Genomic DNA, 21,570 nt, shown 5'->3' on the forward strand with positions numbered 1-21,570 from the left:
AAATTTTTTTTTTGAGCACTTTGTTCTGTCTTTTCTTCCCTTTTTTTTCTTTTTCTTTGTTTTTTTCCTTTTTTTTCTTCCTTTTGCTTTTTTGCCTGTTCTGTCATCCCTTGGGTGCATAGGAAAAAATTCAGAAGTCATGTGAAAGCTGTCGTGTTGGCTTTAGGCAGTGTCCTACATTGGAATGGTAAGTGCATGTTGGTCCCAACCAGCCTCCAACTGCCCGAGCTGGTGCAGTTTGCGAAGGGGAGGCCACCAGGCGGCATAGGTAAGGATTGCAAGTTTCTCTCACTTGGCTTTCCAAAACAATTGTTCAAAGAACAAGAAAAACCTAGAGTATCAAAAAAGCCCAGCCTTCTGAACCATTAAGGCTTAGTTGTAGCATATCTACTGCCTTATTTGCAGAAGGTTTTAACACTTGACCTGAAAAGTCAACAAAAGAATCACCATCTCCCATCTTAATAAATTAAGTTCTATCTTCTCTAATCACTTCCTACAAACACACAAAGTCATCTGTTTCCTTTTGGCTTAGATCTTGTATACTGTTTGGAGGAAGAAGGTCTACTTTTGTCAGCACTCCTGTTAAATTTATTTGCTTTTCTAGTTCAAGGAAAAAGCCTATAACTCTGAAAGTCATCCACTGCTTTTATTTATTTATTTTGCTCAGTTTGATTGATATGTCTTTGTTCTGAGCTCATACAAAATTGACCACAACTACAGTAAAAGTGCCTCTTGTTAAAACACTTCCAGAATATCCACGTGTTCCCCTCCTGCGCTTGCCTTGCGTGGGAGGAAACTTGACCTTAGATGAAGGCGCTTTGAATTCAGAAGTGCTCCATCAGAAATCTTTCTGGCTGATAAGTCCAGAGTTTGGCAATTACTCAGACTACTTTGCTGTATGTAACTCTGCTTCTTAAGTTACAAGCGTGGATTCTCAAGCTAGGATGGAAATAAGGCAGCTCATTTGCACTTAAGGTCCTGACTTCCCTTTGTGTCTTAGAAACCTTTCACCCAGCTCAGTGGGCAACGGGAGTCACTTGGAGAAGCAGAAATGTCACCCCTAGATATCATCAGGGCCGACATATGCAAATAGATGTATCTAACACTGCTTTGTAATTATTCATTGGTTCTTGCTAGCATAATTGAGAAAATACGCTGTAAAAAATGATGTTGATGATCATTCTTCCAAATAATTTGTGTAAATATCTGTAGATACACTAGTCTCTATGAATGTATATACAGATATATTTATTAATTTCATGTTTCATAAGCCACCAAGATTTATTGTCCTTGGTAGTAAATATTGACCTTGGATTTATCTCAGTCAATGTTTACCTCTTAGGCCAATAAATCTTGAGGTTCACCTTAACAGAAGTCAATATCTGCTTAGTGTTCAGCTCCATCATTAATATAAATATTTTAGTGACCTTTGCATGTATTAGTCTATTTTTTAAAGTCAACTTAATGTTACAAATCCTGTGGCACATGGGTAGTTTATTTTTCTGATCTGTTTATTCCTTTAAGATTTTTTTGAATAACCTCTGATATTACTGTGGAGGTGTTGCAGAAAGTGTGCGGTACGTTTTTTGAGGAGAATCACAGGAATGCAAGTGCAACTTCCTATTTCAAATGGAGAGGGAGGTGGCCTGTAGCACCAGTGGATATTTGTGCGTTTCATCGTGTATTTACCTACTACCAGGGTATAAGCGTTGCTTTGATAGCTGGCTCTTTTCTGGTCTTTTTTCAAGACTTTCTTTGTATGAGCAAAGCTTTCCGAGATCAAGTGTTTGCTTTTCTGTATCTGTCGCTGAGTTTAGGGTTAGCAGGGACCTTTAGACCACCTAGTCTGACCTTCTTATCTCCTGCCATCTTTATCTCCTCTATTTAAGAAACGCTTTTTGCCGCCTTCCTCCTCCCCTCTCTTTTGACTCTCACCAAGATGAAATTTCTCTGCAGTGTTCTTATTAAAGTTTTCTTTTCAAATTGCATTTGATTTGGTGTCGTAACATCTCAGTCTAGATTCAAACCGAAGTGTCCCAAAGTCTGGAGCGTTGTGAGTCTCTCCGGGCTGTCACCCCTAAACACCACAGACATCGCCCTTTCCTGCCTGTATACTTAGCCGTGAGCATTGCATCTGAATGTTATCTCCAGCCGTTCAGTCATGGGTGGGTCCATCCTGATGTCCTCCCCATAAAAAGTGAGATGCAAAGTGGGATTTAAACGCCGATGACCTTCTTCCACCTCCTCTGGCCGCAGGAACATGTAAAGGAAGCAGATGATGTGGGTCCAAAAGTTGTGAAACCCTCTCTTTAAAATAAAGCAGCCTGAAGGATGCAGGACAGTTACTTGAGTCACTGAGTTCAAAATTTTCCTTGTTATTACTATTATTGCATTACAAAGCACATATATAATACTCGTGATTACGAGCCACTTCACCAGGACAGATAAGAGAGATGTTCTTCATCCCAGAACATTCTCACTCCAAATCCCTGATTCTACCACCCCCTTTTCATTAAATTACTCCTTTTCTTTCAAGGATGAGTGCTGACTGTTCACATGGATAAAAGCTGCAGGGTTAAACCCTTTGTGAGCCTATAGAAAATGTTCTGCCAGTGTGGAGAGGTTTCTATTATTCGTTATAAAGGTGCTGTTGGGGTAAATGGTTTAAAAACATTGTGCTGTGGAGAATTCTGATCCCTGTCACATGAAATGGCATAAATGTCAGACCAGGGATTTATATGAATATTCCTTGAAGAAAAGCAAAGACAAGGAATTAGTTGTTCTCTTGTCCTATTTATTCCTTTTAATTGGATTTATTTTTAAGTGGGCTTTGGTATAGAAATTTCTGCTTCATTTCTTTATTGTATCCTGGAATTTCATATCAACACAGATAAAGCCTGCTTGCCCTACATTAAAAATATATTTAAACCAGTGGAGATATGTTTCTTAAACAGCAAAATCTTCTATTTTTTTTAAACTGTTTTTTAAACCTAACCTAAGTTCTCAGCTTACAGACAGAGTATTATAATGTGCCAGCGTCGGAGCAGTTCACAGCAGCGTACCCAGCCAGGATTTAAGATTCGGAGCAATTATACCTGCTGATACATCAAATCTTCGAGAGAAGGAACCGTGAAGCATTTTTTTTTCTTTTCAGAGGGATTTGTATGCTACAGGCCATATCGTAGCCAGTTTATGCGTGAGACCTGATAGAGCAAGCACAGCGCTTGGCTGTTTTTTGGTGCGTGCCTTTAAGTCAGACTGAAGAGCAGCTTACTGTTGTCAACATTTGATTCATAGAGTTGTGTAAATGGGCAAAAAATTCCTTTCTGTCATGCCAGAGGCCAAATTAAACAGAAATCTGTGAACCGGGAGGGTTATTTAGTTGGGAGGAAGCAACATGAGTCGTGTAATAATGTACTCCTGCAAGTTTTTTTGCAATTTGTTTCGGGGCTGAGTTTGTCCTGCTTTATTTAATGCCATAAAATACAATTCTTCCTGCTGAGAAAAATGCTACCAGCGTGAAGGCAAACACAGAGTTAGCAAAGCCAAGCAAAAAGTCTTTGAAGGTTTGGACTAAGAGTGACCAAAACCGTCTGTTAATACTGATCCACCAGCCTGCCCGAGGAATTCTTCATGTTCCCTTTCAACCAGGCATTTAAAAAATGTACTGCAGATATGCAGGAAGGCATATACAACACTGCTTTTCCCCCTCTCCCATCCTGGTAATGCGAACGAAAGCCCGACATAGCTGAGATTTCCAGATTTGCTATCACCGTGGAAAGATAAAAGTAGATCCGTGCGCATTACATTGCAGATTTAACGTTGGGCACTCTTGATTTTTGTGCAAAATGCAGGAGAAAGAGATTAGCACCGTGTTTGCCAGGCAGGTTTTGTAAAACACAGCAAACTGCTGGGGAATTTGTGCTGTGAGGTTTGGAGTAGCAGGTGTTGCTGCCAGTGATATTGCTGGGTGTCTTCGAGATGTCTTTGATGTACATTTTAGTGGTTTGTGAAGATTCGGAAAGAAAATTACTGAGAAAGATGGAACAAAGTCATGTAACTGCGTCTGAATTTATTTATATAGGTATGAAGAAGGTGGGCCCTTAGCTCTGTGTTTGTGCATCTGATTTAAACAGTTCTCCATGCTGAAAAAGCTCCCTGCCTTTCAGACCCCTGCAAATACAGATCACTTAAGAAAAAATCTGATCTGACCAATCTCTGTTTTCTCCTTCTTTGAATTAGTGTAGCTGTAAAAAATGAAGCTGCTTAATTGCGATAGTTCACTAAGAAGCTCCTACAAAAGAAGCATTTATTGTCTGGGGAAATTTTATCTCTAGTTCGTTTTATTGTAGAAGATTCTATCTCAGAAATTCTGTGAATCAGAGATGAAGGGGAGTAATGATAAACTTAGGGAAAACATAAGGAAAATGTGTGGGTGTATGAGTTTGCACATGTCTGTAAGCTATAATAGATATGCAAATAGAAAAGCAAGTGCTTGTGGACATGTGGTTTTGTGTCAGCTATGAATTTTATTCATCAGCTATTTAACATTAGATTTACACACTTTCAAAAAATCATTCTGACTCATTCTAGAGAACCTTTATCAGCTATTTTATAATGATTTCATTTACTGATCCAATTATAAACTGAATTGAATCCTATCCACTAACACAGGTTAAAATGTTTTTATTATACGCAGCTGTTTGATATCTCCAGGTGTGGGAGCACACAACAAGGATGGAAATTAATTAAGCAAGATGTGGGAGATGCTTGCAGCCGTATGTTATGTGCTTGTCAGCCAGAGGAGACGCATGTCAAACACTGCTTGATTAGTTGCAGCATGCGTTTCTCTGACTCGCAGCGGGCACGCCGCTGAGCAACTCAGGAGCTACAACTCTGCAGAGCCTTGCCTTCAGTCTCTAATCGCTTCCGAGCTTTTCCAGTGGCACTACCTATTCATGCACATATTACCAAAATTACCCAAGGAGTTTCCTGATGTGGAAAACTGTTTTACATGAACATGATTAAAAAAACACCTCTAACTGCATATATATTGAGCATCTTGTCATTCTTTGGCATCATGTCATTCTTTAGTATTAGTGTGTTCAGCATTCTTGCAGCATCCTGATTTTTATGTTAATGGCAAGGGCTACCAGGCACAGAGGGGAAAAGATTTTAACCTAATACCAGATAATTCTTATCTATTTTTGTGCTGATATAGTTGCCAGGCACAGGTGCTGTCTTGTGGCATTCAAGCCTTTCTTCTAGGTGCAAAAGCCGTAGTCATAAAAATAGTGTGTGGGAGCAGTAAGTATATGATTCGAAGGAACAATCATAATTATTGAATAGAATTTAATTTTCCCATATTTATAGAAAACTGTTAGAAGTGATTCTTGCACACAGTTTAAAAAAAAAGTAAGAGAAAAGAAAACAATGAAAATAGATGAATTTTGTGTCCATGTCCAAGTTCCACAACCTCAAGAGTTTGTTTGTAGACATGCTCTGAATAGGAAAATTGCGTGAATTATTAGAATAAAACTTTCTCTGTCAACAGTTTGCTAATCATAGGGATGCAAGAAGACATAAATATATATAATTTCATTTTCATGAAAGAATGTCCTCCATCTCAATCTCAAAGGCAAACCAAAAAATGCTATTACTATTGTGAGGGAAGGTATTTCTTATCACTACTCAAAGGTAATGTACATAGTATGGTTTGGTTCGTATTTACTTATGTACATGTGAAATATAATTGATCATAGTTCATTATTTCAAATAATGTCCTATATCCCTATATAGGGGTACCCCTAGGGATATATGTCCTGTGTCCCTGCATTGAGGGACATCTCCTCCATCATCTACTCCAAGAGATTGCATAATAGTGCATTTATAACTGCACACCTCTGGGAGCTCTTTAAATCTCAGCATATACTAATATTTTCAAAGAACTTCAGCTGCAGTACCCGTGAAATTGGGACAGGGCGATTAGTGATCCGTATCAGTGCCGTCTATCGAGTGCTTCTTTAGCTGTATTACCTGGTTACTAAAGTAAGGATGAGGAGTAGTGCGTAGTGACTCTCGGGCTTCATTGGGATAGTCCAGAAGAGGGAGCTTGAAATTAAAGAGTGAAGAGGTTTAAAAGTACCAGAAGGAATAAATTGTTCAAATATGGGAACTTTGTGATGGTCATCCTTTATCACTGGTGGAAATTTGCTTCATATTAGTAACCACAGAGATTTGCTCTGGGGATGATAATTATCCTTGTGGTGATGTGTTTCTATCCCACCAAAAGCAATTTTCTTTCAGCTGTTAGTTAAAATACTTATTTTTTCAGCATGGTATCCACCATTGCAGTGCCCTTCTGTGTTTCTGATAGTAATGTATTTGGAGCTTTCTCAGAGTAAAAGCTTCAGTAGAGTAGGCTTGCAGCAATGCTGTATTCTTATGGTATATAACCTCCATAAATGTCTCTGTCTTTACATTGGAGTCGGGTACCTGCTGGCTAAGTTCCTAATCACTATCCTGTACCTACTAAAATGGAAAGAAGCCTGTGCAGTATAGTACGTGTGCTTCTCTATAGGTGTGTATATATATTTGTATATTGTAACTAAGTAGAAAAGTGTGTTTTATTGACCCAAGTTTCTCTGGTTTTTTGGGGTTTTTTAACTTATTTGTTTTGGCATTTAAATTTTTCCCCATTTTCAGTCTTAGTTCCAAGATCAAAATCTCTTGATCTCTGTTCACAAACAGAAAACAAGCAAACATGATTAAGTTTCATTGAAATATCATTTTCATCATCAATGCCTTATTTTGATTTTAACCTTTTAGTAAGAAACTTAATTGTGAAATAATTTAATAGTGAAAAGTAGATCCTCTGAAGATACCACAGTAGGACATTTAGATGGGTTTCGAAACTTTCAAAAACATTTTAAGTGAGAAATGACATCAGCCATTTTCCACAGGAATATTCAGTTTATTAAACTATTCTTTTTCTGCAAAATCCCATGTTACCTGACTTCTAATCAAGGCCTCCTGATATACACAGACTTTGTTGATGAGCAGTGATCATTAGTGAAGTTGGGATACAGTCTCGTTGCAGTTATTCATGCAGAAGCGCGCAGATATTCCTACATCAGTACACAGAGAGCATATTTTCCATGCATTATGCATGGGATTCCCTCCAGCTGGCCTCCTGACTCACGCTCCCCCGCCTCCCCCGTGTCTGCGGCTGAGCGCAGGACCACCTCATCTCTCCCACTGGGAGCAGCTCGGTGCCAAACCCTGGGCTCCCGGCGGGTTGAAGGGGCTTCCAGACATCCCTACTCCGACCTCCTCCTCCAAGCAGGTCCAGTCAGAGTTGGCTGCTCTAACCAAGAGCCTTGCCCAGTTGAGTTTTGAAACACTCTCCCTTCTCTGGGCCTCTCTTCCAGTGTTTGACCACCCTCATAGTGAAACTTTTTTTCTTCATATCAGGTGGGAATTTCCTCTGTTCCCATTTGTGCCTGTTACCTTGACATCCTTCTGCTGTGCAGCTCTAAGAAGAATCTGACTGTCTTCTCTACACCCTCCCATTAAGCACTTGTAGACAGCAATAAGATCTCCCCAGTCTTCTTTCTGTAAAAGAATAAACACAGTTCTTCCACCGTTTCTCCATCTGCTGTATGCTCCAGGCCCTGGACCACTTTGGTGTCCAGTGTGGACTGGCTCCAGTTTGTCAATGTCTTTCTTGTATGGGGAAGCCCAAAACTGGACATGGTACTCCAGGCTGTCTTACAAGGGCTGAACAGAGGGAAATAATCAATTCCTTCAACTTGCTGGCTACAATCCGGTTAATAGAGCCCAGTCTGCAGTTATCCTTGAACTGCAAACTGTGAAAATGTGTGAAACTGGTCTGCCATGAGACTGTGGAGAGCTGCCCCGTGTTCAGCTGAGCCTGCTAGAAGGGATGCCATGTGGCTGCAGCTCGGTGTTAGACACAGCGTGGTATGTGGCTTAGCATACACAGCGTGTAATGTCCTCCACCACCTCGCTGCATCCATCGTGTGCTTTGCCACAGGGCTTCTTATCCAAACTGGCTGATGGGTCAGGAACTGGGACTAGCTGAAGGAAGCGTGAGTCTTCCCCCAACCTTGTGAAAGGTTAGCTAGAGATGGTAGTAGGAGATGGACCCGAGTTCCATTTCCACTGAGTGCTGCCTCTTGGGCAAGCGTGGTACAACCAAGGCCTTGGCAGCATGACTTCAATGAAAGGATGCTTCTGAGGGGTGGACGGGAGGAAAAGAGGCCAAGGCGAAAGCAGTGAGGTAGGGTGTGGGGCTGGACCTTCTTACTCTTGATTCACAAGGCTTGGCCCCTTTCTAGAGGGTCATCCTCTTGTTGGCTGTGGCAGATGGTTTTCCAGATGAAGGTCCCTGCAGAAACTCTTTCTCTTTGAAAGCTGTTGTTAACATGCGGAAGATGATGTGAACCATTGACTTGTAGATGTACAGAGTCTGTAAAATGAATTGATGCGCTGCTTATAAAGTTGCATTTAGTTAATTTGGTGTAATATTTTATGAACCTATAAATGAACTTCTTAAAACAGTAAAAATGGAATTACTTCACAGAAATAGAAGATGACAATTTTTTATTTATTTCTGTTTCACATGCCTGTTAGTTATGTGGACTTGTGACTTGATAAATGTTAGAGAATTAGACATGGACTTTAATTTTAACCTGCCATTTAGAATGTCTTCTCATGTCCGATTTCAAAGACTTATATGGTCGTTAAAATAAAAGTAATGCATGTCTTAATTGTAATAATATCTAAACATTGGCTACTATAATGAAGTAATTAAATATTCTCAATTGTTAATAGCTTTGTATGCTGCTATAATTAATTTGTTGCTGTCCTAATAGGAAAGGAAATTAACAGAAGCAGATGGATAATGTTTTTGTTAAGGCTTCAGTGCCGACTCTCATAGGTACATGCCTGCGACACCACATATTTGATTATAGCAATTGTAAGCTCGGGGCTGTTAATTTTAAATACCTCTAAAAAGGAATCTTTTATTTTACCTGTGTGCATTCCTTTTATTCTCAATAACCAGTAAATAACAGTAACGGTTTCTCCGTGATTTCAGTATTACACATCAGCAAGGACATGCAGCATTCCTAGGAACGAGCAGTATGGAGCGAGGCCTTGTACTTACACATAGCGCAGACCTTTGCATTTTATTCAGTGGTAAAGTATTGAATTTATTCCTTCACTACATAGATGTTAATTGAAGCCACTCGTCTGGTTTAAATTCTGTGCTCTTCATCCTCACAGGGCAGGAGAAGCAATTAGAATGATTGCTAGAAAGTTGTTATCTTTTCAGGAAATGAATCATAAGAAAATCCTAAACATACACGAGAAGAGACACCCCCTCCCCCCCCCAAGCTTTAGAAATCTAAAAATAACTCCCAGATATAAGAGCTACAGCTAAAGAAAGGTGGAGTTACTATCAACTCTGTTTACCAAACTTCAAAGGTATGTAAGCAGAAAAGGTTTAAAACACTGGAATCCTCCTGCTAGGGCAGCCTCACTCCGAGAAAATGTTGCGTGTCTTTTGTTGAATTATGCCAGAGCAGCTACATATCTTTTAAAGCTATCCCCCACAATACAGGGTTTGCTTTGTTTTGCTAGAGAGATAGCAAAACAAGAAAAAACTCTGTATAGCGCACACATTGAAGCCTGCACAATTGAAATTGTTCTGATTGAACTCTGACAAATTATAACCTGCAGGTATAACGAGAATTTTCCATTTTTGCCTAACACGTATACATTTTGTCTCTTCCATTTTTCCTTTCCTGCAATGCATTCAGCACAGCAAGGGCTGGAAAGAAATCTGATTGTGAAACTGATAAATTGTCTTACATAGTTTCCCTATTTTGGCCATTGCCATGGTCTGGATCTGAAAGTGCTTGGAATCCTCCTTCTCTCGCTTTGTTTTAACAAGCTTCTTCTCGGTTACCCATTGCCAGTGCTGTATTACCTACACTGCATATGATTTTTTTTTTCTATCTCATATTCTACGTCAGCTCCAAGCAGCCTCGGTATAACAGCAGATGAGATGATTTATTTTTATCACTCACTTTTTCTCGAGAGAAAGAGAACCCCTTGGCCCTGCCCTCTCTACTAGCTTCCTCTTAGCACAATCACTTACATCTTGGCAAAGGGGGTCTATAAAATGCTACTGAATTAAATCAGCAAAATGTTTCATCATATTTATTTTGCAATCACCGTGATAGACTCTTTGCTGCTCTGAGTAGCTGCAGTCTCATTAATTTGAGTGGAGTTTTCCTTCTTTGCATGAAAAGGGAATTAGCTCAACATGGACAGGCAGCCAGAAGTCATTACAGATGACAGACAGCAGAGGATCAGCCCCGTGATTTCAGGTCTGATCGCAGTTGTTTGCAATTCTCCTGCACGCTCATGGAAGACACTTAATGTGTTAAAACTTGCTGCAAGCCTTTGATATCTTTGACCTTTTAAAAAAAGTCTTTTAAATTTTGATATTCCCTAAGAAGACAGATGGTATTTTTTGATTGAATAGATAGACATTTCATGTCTAAACGCATTTCTTTTTTCACTTTGTTGGACTAGTTAACTGCTCTCTGTATGTTCTATGCTGCTCACAATCTTTTCTTGTAATTTGTTTGTGAATGATGCTATCAAAAAGTTACAAAGAATTAAACGTGCAGAAATCCCCCTGGAAAACATCAGTAATGTCCTGCTAGTGTCTCCCTTTGGATCCAAATGGGAATATTTGGGTACATACAGTCCTACCTGCAACTACGCTTGCAAGCCAAAAATTGCCCTTGATACCTTCTGATGGGAACAAATGTTTGACTCCAGATGCTGTGAGTAACCAGATACAGATCCTCTGGAAGTAGATAGGGAAGCTGTGAAAAAATTGCAAAGCCTGTCAAAAGCTTTGGCTCTGGAGATGGTGAGAAGGAGCCTTCCAAGTACTGATGCTGAGCCCGGGACATGCTGGGTGCAGTGCATCTCTCTTGGTTGCAGTCTCATGAAACAACAGCTGAAATACCAGAACTGGTGCCCTATTTTCTTCTTCCATCACCTGAATAAGTCATCTGGAAACAAGGCAAATGATGCATTTTCAACAAAAGAAGGAAATCCCTCTGAGCAGTTCTCGTTTACGGCACAATCATAAAAATCCTGGCAAAAAATCAAAGCGTTTCCATATCAATTCAGTGCACAGCATCGCTAGCAGTCAATAGTTAAAGAGCTGGTGCAGGGGCAGAAGACAGAGGCTGCTGTGTTCTTGGTGCTCCAGCTCAGACAGAAGATGAAATCATGGCAGCTCAACATTTGGTGAAGACTTAACTACTGATTTTCTGCCTTTCTGTTTATGCTAGAATAAAACCTGTTTGTGCTTGAAAAACATTTTGGTTGTTAGGAATGTGTATCTGTGTGTTTGGCCGTAATTATTTAACAAAGCCTTCAAACCCAAGAAATACAACTACCTACTTTTGCAGAGCTGTGGGAGAACATAGCTGCAATCTGCTTGGTGGTGAGATGGTTGCAGCACTGTATTTGTAAGGGCGTTTTTTTACTGTAATGGGCAGAGAGTGATTTTGAATGTCTTATAAACAGGTGTGTGGTACAGGAAAAAAACAACAGGCTATATTTTTGACCTTGGCTGTATTGTTTATGCCTTTAGCAAGCGCCACTTCTTATTCAGTATTTAAAGCTTGTTTTCTCTACATCGTACAGACCCAGGACACATGGCTGAAACTGAATATGGAGCCTCAGACATTTATTGAGGAGGTGGAAAATGTCTGTTTATTGTAGTTTCAGATTTTGGCTTGGGTCAGAAACAAATTTTTAAAATTTTCAAAATATTTTGGTCTATTGATCTTTGTGACATTTTTGTGTTTATTTCAGACACCGAGGATAAATGCAATAAGAAAAATTTCCAAACAGATTCTATACTTAGTCTGAATTAAACCAAAAGCCAGATTTCATACAGGGACCTTAAGCATTTGGTACTTTAGGAGATGATAATTTTCAGAAGGGTGGTTTTCCGTGGTAGTATTCTGAATGTCCCAGTTCTTGGCTGCCAGGCTTGTAGGTTGAGAAACGTTGAGGCTGCCTGCTGACCCATATAATCTGAGATCTGAGTCTATTTAATGAATCTCAAATTGAGCATCCAAAAGCAGAAACACTCTGACTCATTAATCACTGTGAGAGATCTTGGCCTAACCATATCAATTAAGAACAATAGTTCCCTAGTAGAAAAGAAACATGATGATGTGTTTCCACTGGTAGTCATGATATTATGCGTCACTTAGATTTATTTATCAAAGATATGCCCTTGTTTTACTTTGGAGATGTAAATCAGCATCACCATGACTTTGGGGACCTTGTGTGTCTGTATGTTCATATATATTTTAGACTAATGTTTGATGATATGTCCTTCAAAGGTCTCTAAAAATCCAAGCCTTGGTCTAATAAGATGAAGACTTCACTGAAACGCATCGTATATGGGGTGCTAGAATACTGACACTAATACTCTGCTGCACTGCTACACAGCAGAAGATTAGTGTAGAATTGCTGTTGCTGCTAATAGACTTTGGGTTTGTTACAGCGACAATTGAAAGTTTTAGTCTGTGAGTTTTAAAGAGTTTTTCTGATAAAACTAAAAGGTGTTGTAGAAATGAGATGTAGAACATTTTGGAGAAGGATGCAGTGCTATACATAATTTATTGGGCACTGTTTGTACAGTCAATTGTTAAGTTATAAATAAAATATAGCCTTAAAATAAAGATGAAAGGCTGAAACTGTGAGTAGTTATTTCCTCTGCATTTCTATTTCAAAAAAATAGTTTCCAAGTTTGTTCAAAGAGTCACATTTTGGATTGGTTATTGATATTCACAGTGTTGTGCCTATTTTTGGATGTATCGCAAGACTTTCTTTGCTACGCAGAGTGCCTTTTCCTCCAGTAAATCTTTTGCAGGCTGCAGGACCATTCTTAAAGCTCTGTGACGTGCCCAGGCACGGCCAAGGGGAAACCATGGGGAGGCAAAAGAGGCCCTGAGATACCAAAGTTCCAGGTCCCAGAGTTCCTGAAGAACAGTTTGACTTGCCTCATTGACATAAGGTCCCTGGCTGTTCCAGTTTGGCACCTACCATCGTGGTACGTCACCCCATCCCATCTGAACCTCAGCTCCCATTTCTTTTAGGCTGAGGACACCGAGGGTTGGCACAGGGACCCGCTCCACAGCCTGTGCCAGACAGATGCCTTCTGCCAACAGGGAAGTCCCTTGAACTGGACAAATAAGTTTAGTGGATTTAAGAATACAGTCCACAGACTTTTCGGAATAGTTTATTATAGATCTTTGCATTGGTGCTCAGACTGAGATGAGACAGGTTTCTCCCTAGAGCCTCTGAGCAGGCTTTTTATCTGTGGTGGAGGTATTTACTGAACGTGAGTAGGAATAGCACAGGGTGGGCCTGATGAAACAACAGGGATAAAATATATAATTTTATTGTAGGTCACAGGCTAAGCATCCCTTGCAGGTACTGTGGAGCAGCGGGAGGTGCCTGGTTTGAAATCTCCCAGTTCTCCTACAAGTGGTGCTGATGCAGAGCTGCGATACTGAGCAAAAACATTCTGGCTGCTGAAGAGGAAAGACATGACCAATTTGAACTTAGGAGTGAAACATTTCCTAGAACTGAGCCTGAATAAATTCTGGAACAGTTGAACAGGAAATAAGCTAATAATGGGATTTTACAATATGCATTTCCCATATAAGGCATTGAAATGCAGCATGGGTTTGTTTGCTGATCTTCTGGCTATTTTGGTGAAAATTTTAGGCTTCTTCATCCTTTGTACTCCATTACAATTGCGAGGACTTTGCTCCATTCCAAGTGGAAGCGTTTCATTTCGCCCCTGTCATCGGTGGTCCCTGGATGGACCATTCCTAGACCAGACCAGGGAAGAGACTGGTTAACAACTCCTCCTTGCTGCCTTTTGTTTGTGTTGGGGAGCTATTTCCTTTAGCCCTTGAGACTGATGCATAGGAAGGGGAAGAGAGGTGGGGAGCGCCCGTCTCGGCGCAGTTCATGCTTCTGAAAATAAGTTCCCCAAAATCCGATGTGGGGAAAGGAAGCCCTGGCTCCAGGGAGCCTGCTGTCTCCCTCAATAAACAAAGGACTGGATTTGGGCAAGTTGCCCAAAGTGTTGGTGCAGGGTGCATTCCCGTCCTTACTGCTCTGCCTGGCCTTTTAAGGCTATGTGACAGTATGCCGGAGACCACAGTAAGGTGTGTAATTCAGCGATGATTAATGAGCACAAGGCTCTTCTGCAGCTTCGGTGTTTCTGTAGCATTGGTCAAATTCCCTTCTCACGAGTAACTCACTAAGATTTTCAGAGTTTGGCCTCTTCTGCACTGTGAGTGCAATCTCTTGCCAGCTCTTATGCTACATTAATTCAGAGCCATCTACCTTTCCAAATGTGCTCTGCATTGTGGAACAGGTTTTGCTTGTAAATGTGAGGCCAGATGTTCAGAAGAGGAGAGCTCCCGTTTAGGCATCTAGCAATTACTGCTGTGACACATACCGATCGCAGCTGAAAATCTGAAATCCGTCTGCTTAGACAATAAAATACTCAGGCTGGCTAGTTCATGCAGTACTGTAAGAAGTGGCCTATATGCATATATAGGCCACTATATGCATATAATTTAGGAGTTCTTTCAAAATAGCATGCACTGAATCACAGTCTCACTTAGTTTTAAAACACAAGGTTGTGCCTAACTAGTTGTTTTGATTTCTTGCCAAGCAGGGGCCCATTTTCCAGTTACAACTAACCTTTTCCTTTTTTTTTTCCCCTGCAAAATCTGTTAATGAAGGCTAAAGGAAACAAGGCAGGTAGGTCTACAGGCTAGATAAGAAATAGGTCTGATTCATTACTAAATGTGTCTTTTTTTTTCCTAGTGACATATTCGATGCCATGTTCCCCGTCACACACATCGCAGGAGAAACTGTCATACAGCAGGGTAATTCTTCCTCTCATTTTTTCCCTTGTATGTTTGCTAAGATTGTACAATTCACATCTCTGCCTTTGAGATTTCCCCCTCTTTGTTTAACGGGAAGAATAACCATATTCCAAAAGCTTTTAAGTGTGCAGCTATATCATAAGTTCACGGATGCAGGTCTTTTGCTACATGTGCAGAGATCTCCTACAAAATCACACTGTAGGTCTCCAGGGTTTCAAACTGCTACAGATAAATGTAGATAAATAGCACTTCAAATTAAAATGTTCATTCTTTAACTGAAGATGGTCAGGAAGTAAACTGCAGCTCAGAATGTGTAAGGGTGGCACAGGCTAGCTGAGAGTAATTAGAGATGGAAAATATTTGTATGGTTGTTGGGAATATTCAACATCTCATTGTGCTGTATCGTAGTTATCGCACTTGGCAACTTACCTGCGTGCCTGCAGCGTGTTGTGGAGGACTTCATTACCCTCAGGCTATATTAAAGCCTCTTGTGTGTTTACACTGAGTGAAGTGTTGAATCAATCCAGAGAGATAAATTAATGCAATTGAAAGATATTAATAGGAAGAAATGATAGCAATATTTTGATTTATGAAGGCAAATAGGCAAGGATGTTTCAGAAAATGAATCTCTTGGTAAGTAATCTGGTGTACAAACCTGTGCAGATATGTACAGGATTGAATCTAGAGACAGGAAATTATTGAATAGTTTAGCAGACCTTCAGGAAACAATCACCTTTTGTATTTTGCTTCCAGGTGATGAAGGAGACAATTTCTATGTGATTGACCAAGGCGAGGTGGATGTAAGTACGCTCTTACAGTATAATATTTATTTTGAAGCTACATAATAAAGTTGTATGCTCTGGCACACAGCTCGATCCAGCCATGTGCTGTGGTTCTGTCTCCTTTCCTCTTGAAATAAATTTCACAGAATTGGTCTCATTACTTTGCTTCTGTTGTGTTAATCATTTGTGCATAATTTCATAATTGGCATGTTTTACATCCTAGCTTATTTGTCCATTCCAAGCAGGAAAATATGGTATCAAAACCAAACAAATGACATTACCTTCAGAACCCTAACCACATCTGGAGGTGTGCAGTCTTTGGCAGAGCAGGCCACCATGCTGGAATGCACCTGAGGGTTCAGGTCAACCATAAGGAAAATATTTTCTTTAATCAGTTAGCTTAACTCATGTGTTGGGTTTTGGTTTTTTTTTTACCAAAATTGAGATGCAGCCTAAGGCAGCAAGTTTCATCTTAGAAACCTTAATTTGCTTTTAAAATTAGGTCCAAATATACGAACAATGCAGCATATTAATAAAGCAAGGATTATTATAAGTGTAAAGCGATCTGTTAGACCACAAAATGTTTACAGGAGTATGCGGTGGTTTAATCAGCGAGTCTTTGAAAAGAAGCTTCTTTCTGAACCTGGCTTGCAAATTGTAACCTATTCGCCTCTTATCATTTTTATCCCCTATGAAACTCACCCTTTTGCAGTTTTGCTACAGGTTCCTCATTTGACTGAATTTTCTACACACACCTTACATATCCACATCTGTTGGATAGGAGAGGCTTGCTCATTAGCAACGTTGCTCTTTGGATGCCCAGATGAGTTTTGTTTGGCATATTTAAAGAAGAAAGTAATTTATTTTAAATCCGGGCAGGAGGCATACAGTTATTTTAGTGAAAGTTACTTTTTTTTTAGCAGTCTGTTTGTGTCAGGAGACCATCTAATTGGTATTGTTGGGAACTGAGAAACCTCACATGCTGCCTCTGCCTCTGGAAGTTGCTCCTCAGGAAATCCGTCTGACTCACTGTTCCTATCAGGCATACCCCTCAATAGCAAACATTGCCACATCCACAGGGCTAGAAAATAAAAGAAGAGTATTTATAGAACAGCACTAAAATTTAATTTTAAAATAATTGGTTATGGGCCGATACTGAGCTTAATGAGTTCACTGGCTTTGAATCAGACCCACAAACATACGCAAATGCACATATTGAAGTTATAGATTAATCCTCTTTAAAAATAATTTGTCCTCGCTCAAAACCTTTAGGAAAGTTTTCTTCTGTGTCTGGCTCAGGGCTAGTGGGGGACCAAATGACATCAGAAACCAGTCAGCAAAGCTCTTGCAATTGATTGCAAAAAAGATCACCTTCCATATGCACGTATCACTCTTACAAAGCAGTGACGCAATGGGGAAAATAAATGTCCAGGGCCCAGCCAGCTTTGTGTCTACTTAAAAACCATTGCACAAGGTGATTTGTGGATTTTCTGTAGCTGGTGGTTGCCACTCATGGCCAACGTCGCTGTGGCTCTGCAAACATTGAAGGACTTGTTTAGAGCACCAGTTGCTGTATTCTCTGTCGAGTAAGATGCCATCTTAGTTTCCTTGCCAGGTATATCCTAACATCTGCTTAGAAACACCTTTACTGCCTCACGTTACTTGTATATCAGAGATTCTCTGTGTTTTTATGGCAAGTTGAAATTTGTAAATAATCTTGACCACAAATGGCCCGAGAAGAGATCTGTGTCCAGATCATTTTTCATTGATCATTTTTTGAGTCCATTAAAGGCTTTTGCAGAATAATCTTACATTTCCCAGAACAATTCAGGGACCAGTGAGGCTCCTGAGGCAGGATTTGGGGTAAAATCTGAAAAACTACCTAACTGGCCTCAGTGCCGCTGCAATGCAATTACGTGTAGGCTCTTAAGCTGGATAGATGTTTTTGAAAAATTTATCCCTGACCCCTGATTTGATGAGCTAAGCACCAGTCCTTCTCTAAGCATGTGAGCAATTCTGTTGCCTGCAGTGGGGCTCACTGTTTTGCTATAGAGAGAGCATAGTGCATAGCTTTATTTTACACTATTAGAGTTGAAGGCAGAAGTTTTCTTTGTATTCTCAGTAGTTTGCAGTCCTCCAGTCACTTAGCTATGATATAGGATATAAATTTTTCCTGTCTTGTCTGTGAGACTTGCAACAGCAGATTTTCTAAGCAATGAATGCAATGAGTTTCTTTGAGAAGATCACAACTTTGCTTTGACAAACATTCTCAATCCCTACTCCCCTAATTGCCAAAATCTGCTAGGACGGGTCAAAATGACAGATCCACAATAATGTCACCCTGACACTTCTCAGGCAAAAGTATGGACAGTTTTCTGACAAGAGCTGTGGGACAAATACATCCTAACAAGTCTTAAGAGATGTGGTTTGTACTGAGCTTATTCCAGGGGCAGCCAAAGCTCCTGACCCCTCTGAGCCTTGCAAAACTCTCGTGTGACCAGCTCTCATGCTGTCCCACTTCAGCATCCCCCTTCTTTCATCCTGCTGCACCTTACCACTGCTCTCCTCATCTCCTCAGCTGGATTCTCTCCTTCCTAAGCCTTTCCTATATCTTCAGTCAAAACACACACTGAATTCCTTTGCGAGATGCTGTGGAAGGCACAAGAAGGCTCATCCAGGAGCAAGTTGCAACTCCACCCTGGTAGCTGCAGAAGTTACCTACATTAACTGTCCTTGCTGGGAAGCTGCAGAGAGGCGAGCCCATTTTCCCCCACAGAGTAAAGTCTGTACAGGGCACTCACTGCAGAGTAACTTGCTCCTGTATAAGGCAGCAGCTCCCAGACCCCAGGGGTGTGCACTGTCACACCGTATACAGTGCTCCCCAGAAAAGAGTTATTCCACTTTCTGGGCAGCAGTGCTAAAATCCTTATTGTCTGAAGAAAATCCAGACCGCTAGTAAGCGAGCTGCAGTTCATTTAAGCCTTGCCAGATACTTTTTTGGCATGCTTCCACCCTTCTCCAAGAAAAAAAGCGACTTGGAAAGTAGACAATTGACCCCGAGACTTAGAGCCTCAAGCCATTTTCTGCCTAGTTCAGCTGGTGTTGGCATATGCGTGGAGGCTTTTAACCCCTGGCCAGGCTGTCTGCCTTCATCATTTCCCTGAGCTGCACAGAGTGGCAGGTATACCAGGACTGGTGGATTCAAGGAGCAATTTACTCCGAGAACATCATGACTGATAAGTACCCGGGTTTTCATAGACATGCAAAGATATACGTAAAGGAGGTTGCAATTACTATCACAAAATTCCCATCCCCTGGAAGAAAGTAATGGCAAAACTGAAAAAAATAATAAATCTATCAACCAAGCAACCGAAACCAAGCAGAAACCAAGAAAGCCAGAATACCAAAATCAGTGTGTGGTGTTTTGAGTTTGAAAACCTGCACCATTTAAAAGTAATTTACTGTTAGAGTTTTGGCATAGGCACCCCAAAGAGTAAGAGCATTCTAATATTTTCCCTTAAAAATAATCCGAGTCAAATTAGAAGTACAATAAAATATTTTTAAATATAATAACACTTTATCCTCAACTCTTACACTTTCTTAAGGTATAAACAAGCCTCGTTAGCATAGAATAAAGTATCTGGACATTTCCTTCTTGGTGTTACTATGGACAGCCAAAGAAGACTCAATACCCTTCCGTTGGCAAGCACACTCCCATGGACTGTGGGCCAAGGGAGAAGGGCACAAATTTTCTGATGTAAAAGAAGGCTTTTTAGAAATCAGGAAGAGGTAGGTCTTGGAGAACCTGGGGTTTTCCTCTCATACACGGTGTACTACAGGCCAGGTACGCTTCGACCAAAGCTGGCATTGGAGGGCAAAGGACATTACAGCTTCATTAGTCACGCTGTTCCTCCTTAGCACTTCAGGGTTGAGGAGAACTGTTAACTCGTGACCCAGCCCTGCAGATGGATAAAGTTTATATGAGGTAGATGATGGCATGAGGTTTGAAGTCTTAGAAGTCAGTTGTCTACCGGAAGCTTTTCTGCTCAAACAAATGTGAACGTATGCCAAAAAGTAGCTGGCAGAGCTTAAATTATAGTTTCCAGTAAAGATGTTGAAAGTACCTGCTAAAGTATGTCTTGCAAAAATCTCTAATCCATATTTCTAAATATAAAAATGACTTCCTGTTCATTATTTTAATCTTACAACCTCACATTTTTTACTTTAAAAAGCACCGTCAACTACCCTTTTAAAACAGATGTATTTTTTTCAGACTCAACAACTTCCTATTCTATTTAATGTCACAGCAACTCTCTACAGTCATTCTCAAGTTTTCTTCTTGTAAAACAACAGCAGCCAAACTATAGTATGGTGAAAATAAAAATGAAAACTTTTCAGTATTTTTTCTTAAGTAAGTTCTGGATTTATCTGTATAAATCTGTATGTGGAGCTATACATGAATATTGTGGACAATAGACAAGATTATCTTTTGATTGCAGGTCAAATCTTCTTGAAGCCCTTGTTCTTATATACAAACTGTCTAATTTGTATATACAAAGATGAAAATTACATGATGGTTTATGTGAGAATACTGTTGGATTTTAAAACTAGATATATTTATGGTTAGATTCCATAGATTGCTTTTGGTTTGAATTCTTCCATCATTAATGATCTTTCTAATTTCAGAAAGATGCTTTTTGAAATTTGAAACAGAACATTTTAAAGTTTGGAGTTTTTCAGCTCGAATTTTTAAGGATTTTCAGGGCAGTCTCCAAGTTCGTATATTTATATTTAAGAAAAGCAAATCATACTACAAATAAAGCACTGGCTTTATTTAAGAAAATTACCCACATATAAATACCCTTCATGTCTAAGGCTTGCTTATTTTTCCAAGAATAAATAAACCTCATCTTCATGTTTGGATAACAAATATTAAGGCTTGACAAGACACAAAGCACAAATTATTACAAACAGATCCGAGGGAAGGGATTTAAGATCTAAAAGTTGCAATGCCTGGAACAAATTAGATTGTCCACATAGATTACAAAGTGGCACAAAAAAAAAAAAAGCTAAAAGTTCACTTGAAATTAGCAATACAAAATTAAAATAAATGTGAATTAACTCCAATGAAGCTCAGAGATAGATGTTCATATCCTGCCTTTGAAGTAAAATGGCTATATTACTGCTCCTGGTAAGGTTACTTTCTGCTTCTCTAGACAACACGAAGATGAGTGAGGCCAAGATGCATTCCTCTTGCATTGAGCATTGTGTGACTCATTGCATTTTCCCTCGCAGTTAGTGCCTATGTATATCGCAGCCCATGAAGAAAGGAACTGCTGAAGATCACAGGAGATTTTTCCCATTTGCCTCCTAAAAAAATAATGAAATTAACCGAGTTGTGTGATTTTCAAGCCCACAAAAATTGCAGTGCTTATACTACATGAAGGAAAACAATAGAAATCTAAAGTACTTTTGATCTGCGGAAAGTAGGTGGTCCTGATGGCTTGGTCATATTTGGGCATCTGCAGTTCTATATTCTTCTTCAGCTGCATGAAAGAAGAAGGTTCCAGCTACTACGGAGCTGTGATCGGCAGGTCAAGTAACAATTAGGAATAATTCACTTATGTACTCACCACTTTGGTGAGAGTTCACAAATGCCTAAAATTGCCTGAACCAAAACCTCAGCCCAGCATTTTTTAGGATAAAGAAGGAGATCATCTGAGCTGCTGCCATATAACATTGGC

At 40.0% G+C, this 21,570-nt stretch overlaps 1 protein-coding gene across 4 annotated transcripts in view; it reads left to right on the forward strand.

Moving 5' to 3' along the window:
- The window catches only part of PRKAR1B (protein kinase cAMP-dependent type I regulatory subunit beta), a 101,011-nt gene that overhangs the window by 42,872 nt on the left and 36,569 nt on the right, over positions 1 to 21,570 (forward strand). For all 4 annotated transcript variants that reach the window (XM_054842898.1, XM_054842899.1, XM_054842900.1 and 1 more), the window contains exons 5-6: positions 14,983 to 15,044; positions 15,798 to 15,844. In XM_054842898.1, coding sequence (XP_054698873.1) covers positions 14,983 to 15,044; positions 15,798 to 15,844 — 109 coding nt within the window. The remainder of the gene's footprint in view (positions 1 to 14,982; positions 15,045 to 15,797; positions 15,845 to 21,570) is intronic.

Source organism: Grus americana, chromosome 15 (genome assembly GCF_028858705.1).
Source record: "Grus americana isolate bGruAme1 chromosome 15, bGruAme1.mat, whole genome shotgun sequence".
Lineage (NCBI taxonomy): Eukaryota > Metazoa > Chordata > Aves > Gruiformes > Gruidae > Grus > Grus americana.